The following is a 3,488-nucleotide window of genomic DNA, read 5'->3' as shown; positions in this document are numbered from 1 at the left end:
AACATGGCGCAGGGACAGCGCAAGTTTCAGGCGCAGAAACCTAAAAGCAAGGCGGCAGCTGCGGAGCGGAGCCGAGGGCCGAGGAAAGGCGGTCGAGTCATCGCTCCCAAGAAGGCGCGCGTCGTGCAGCAGCAAAAGCTGAAGAAGAGCTTGGAAGTGGGGATCCGGAAGAAGATTGAGCATGACGTGGTGATGAAGGCCAACTCTAGCCTGCCTAAGAAGCTTACACTGCTGAAGGGTGCATCGAAGAAGACAGGGGCCACCAACTCCAACAAGACACCATCCTAAAGGCACTGGGACTTTGCACGTGACCCCACAGGCTGGCCAGACCTGAAGAGGACCCTGTTCCGGTTCTGATGGCACCTGGGACAGCAATGGGCAGGTGATGATAAAGCTGGAAGCTTCCTGGTACTGAAGAGGCACTCGACTTCTGTGGGTGACACGTTGTAATGAACCTGGCTCTGTTGTCCCGCCAGCTCTCAGACAGTTCAATTGAGAGGCCATTTGGAGGCTAGGTGAGCCTCACTGGTCTCCACAAGAAACTTCTCCCTCCCATGCAGTGCCCTTGACAGCCACAGACCCCAGAACGAGCGATGACATCTATACCTGTAGCTGGCAGCTGGGAATTGTCTCTTCCCCGGGTCACTCCAGTCACCTAGTGTTGTCACTGTCCTGTAAATAAAGAAAGGTTCTGTATTCAGTGAGGTGCCACCTCATCCTGTCACACTAGTGATCCAGAGCCACTGGGGGTGCTCCAGTGTTACCCAATAGCTGTGCTCACAGAGGCCGTGTGCCATTCTTGTGCCTTCCTGCACTACCTACTGACACTCTGGAACCGAGACCTGGTCAGCTCCGCCACCCTTCTCCATGGCACAGCTCTGCTTCTGTCCAGTGCGGGGCTCACACCCTTGGTAGTCCCTCCAACCTGTTGGACCAGATGTTGAAATGTCCCTTGGTGTGGCCCTGAGACAAGCGATGAGTACGCTGGTGGCCTATTCCTTTATGCCCAGCCAGTTTGCCTACTGAGGAAGCAGAAAAGTGGGGGTTCACTAGTGACTGCCCCAAGCCCTGACTGGGTAAATTTGTTCCCAGACAGTTGGAATTTAATATTAAGACTGTCTGATGCTCCTGTTTTGGCTCCTGGCTCACCGTGGCTGCTAGGGATCAGATCCACTTGTGTGTACTTAGCGAGCTGTCTGAGCCACACCCTAGTCTAAGCTCCCAGTGCACTTGCAAGGCAGAGAAAGGACCTGCTGGACTTTAGTCCTGCCAGGACACAGATGGTCTGCTCTGAGCATGGAGGGCTCCTTTAGAGGCTGTGGCTTACTTCAAGGCTGAACCTTGAAGGGCTTGTTAGTGCCTCTGGCTTGTGGTGAAGCGCCTCACCACATCTACCTTTTGGTACCCTCGCCACAGATCCCGAGAAATGGGTCCATCCCACTGTGGATACAGACCCAGAACCATGAGCTCATCAGTGGCCTTCCTTGGGTTTAGTTTGGTTTTCTAAGACAGGGTCTCCCTGTGTAGCCCTAGCTGGCTTAGAACTCACTGTGTAGACCAGGCAGGCCTCAAACTCAGAGCTGTACATGTTTCTGCCTCCCACGTTCTGAGATTACAGGGCATTGTGTCTCTGTATGTGCACATGAGTCTGAGTGTCTTGGGAGGCCAGGGGCAGCCTGTGCTATGAAGCTGGAATCAGGCGGCTTACATGGGTGTAAGGAGTGGAAGCTGTTAGCTACTGGGCTTGTGTTCTAGCCCTGAAGGTGCTTTGAGGCAGGCAGACTTCTGGAGGTGTCCAAGCTGTCTAGGGCTACATAGACCCTGTCTCAGAAAAGAAAAAAAAAAAAAAAAACTACTCAGCTGCTGTCATGTAAGCTAATCCAGTAAATGTCCCTTCGTGTTATATTCTGTTGGTTCCCCCAGAGCACTCTGCAGAGCAAATGTTCCACGGGTGCTTGGACTAGCGTTCATGGAATGCTTTAAACCAGCAGAGAGGCAGAAACAGCCTGCCTTTGCAGTAATCTGCTCCAGCCACAGTGGAATATTATTCAGCCATAAAAGTGAGATGGCGCCAGGCAGTGGTGGCCTTTAATCCCAGCACTTGGAAGGCAGAGGCAGACGGGGGCTGCACTTTCTTTTCCCAGCTACCCAGACCCTAATAATCACACAGAAACTATAATTACAACACTGTTTGGCCAATGGCTCAGACATATTTCTAGCTAGCTCTTACATCTTTAACCCATTCTATTAGTCAATGTATTGCCACTTGGCTATGGTGTAACTCATTTTCTACATGTCTTGTTTCCTCAGAGGCTGACTGTTTTTTTGTTTGTTTGTTTTTCGAAGCAGGGTTTCTTTGTGTAGCTTCGGGGTCTGTCCTGGAACTAACTCTTGTAGACTAGGCTGACCTCGAACTCACAGAGATCCTCAGAGGCTGGCTGGTATCTACCTGACTCTACCTTCTTTCTCCTCTATCTCTGCTCGGATTCACCTTGCTGTATTCTGCCCTGCCAAAGGCCAAAGCAGTTCTTTATTAACCAGTGGTAATAAAACATTCACAGCATATGGGGGGATCCCACATCAGATCTCTGAGTTCGAGGCTGACCTGGTGTACAGAGCGAAATCCAGGACAGGCAGCAAAGCTACACAGAGAAACCTTGTGTCAAAAAACAGAACCAAAAAAAAAAAGGAATGGGGGTTGGGCTGGAAAATAGCTCAGTGGGTAAAAATTTACCACCAGGTTTGACCACCTAAATTCAGTTCCCAACGCCCACATAGGGAAGAAAAGAGAATCAACTTAAGTTGTCTATGACCCGCACACCTGCATCATGGCCTGCACATGCTCACACACTCACATCATAAATAAGTGCAAATAAAGGTAAAATGAAGGCTTGGGAAGATGACGCAGTTCGTTGGTTGAGAGTGCCTGCTGCTGTAGCAGAGGATCCAGGTCAGCTCACAGCGCCTGTAACTCCTGTGCCCTTGCTCCTCCATGGGCACTCCATGCAAGCAGTGTGCTCACGTGCATGAAGACATCAGAAGTCTTTGAAGTGTGCCAAGTGTGCTGCTACATGCCTTTGATTCCAGCATTGGAAGGCAGAGCAGGGTGGATTTCTGTGAGTCCAAAGTCAGCCAGGGCTACAGGGAAAGACCCTGTTTCCCACTCTTCTCTCCCCCCACCCCAAAAAAAGATGAAATAAAAGTGCTGATCCAGGCTACCGCATAGATGAGCCCCAGAAACACAATGCAGATGCTGGGTATCATGCTTACACACCCATAAACTCAGCACTCAGGGAAAGAAGGAAAACCAAGAAAATAAAGATTAGCCTCCACTAAATAGTTCAAGGCTACCTGAGACTTTGCTAAAAAAAAAAAAAAAATTTAAATAGTCTGGTGGTACATCCCTTTAGTCCCAGGGCTCAGGAGGCAGAGGCGAGGAAGTCTCTGAAGTTGCCTTTGTAACAAAACAGACGCAGAAGGAGAAACAG

At 50.3% G+C, this 3,488-nt stretch overlaps 1 protein-coding gene across 2 annotated transcripts in view; it reads left to right on the top strand.

The window, feature by feature from the left end:
* The window catches only part of CUNH19orf53 (chromosome unknown C19orf53 homolog), a 2,284-nt gene extending 1,584 nt beyond the window's left edge, over window positions 1-700 (top strand). The window contains exon 3 of one of the 2 annotated variants that reach the window (XM_005370953.3): window positions 148-700. In XM_005370953.3, the coding sequence (XP_005371010.3) occupies window positions 148-288 (141 nt within the window). In that variant the 3' untranslated portion in view covers window positions 289-700. Of the gene's footprint in view, window positions 1-3 lie in introns of both variants that reach the window. The other variant, XM_005370940.3, reaches the window with a different exon arrangement.
* Window positions 701-3,488: the final 2,788 nt, after the last annotated feature.

This window comes from Microtus ochrogaster, unplaced genomic scaffold (genome assembly GCF_000317375.1).
Source record: "Microtus ochrogaster isolate Prairie Vole_2 unplaced genomic scaffold, MicOch1.0 UNK90, whole genome shotgun sequence".
In the NCBI taxonomy this organism is placed as follows: Eukaryota; Metazoa; Chordata; class Mammalia; order Rodentia; family Cricetidae; genus Microtus; species Microtus ochrogaster.
This window is presented reverse-complemented; position numbering and strand designations above follow the sequence as displayed.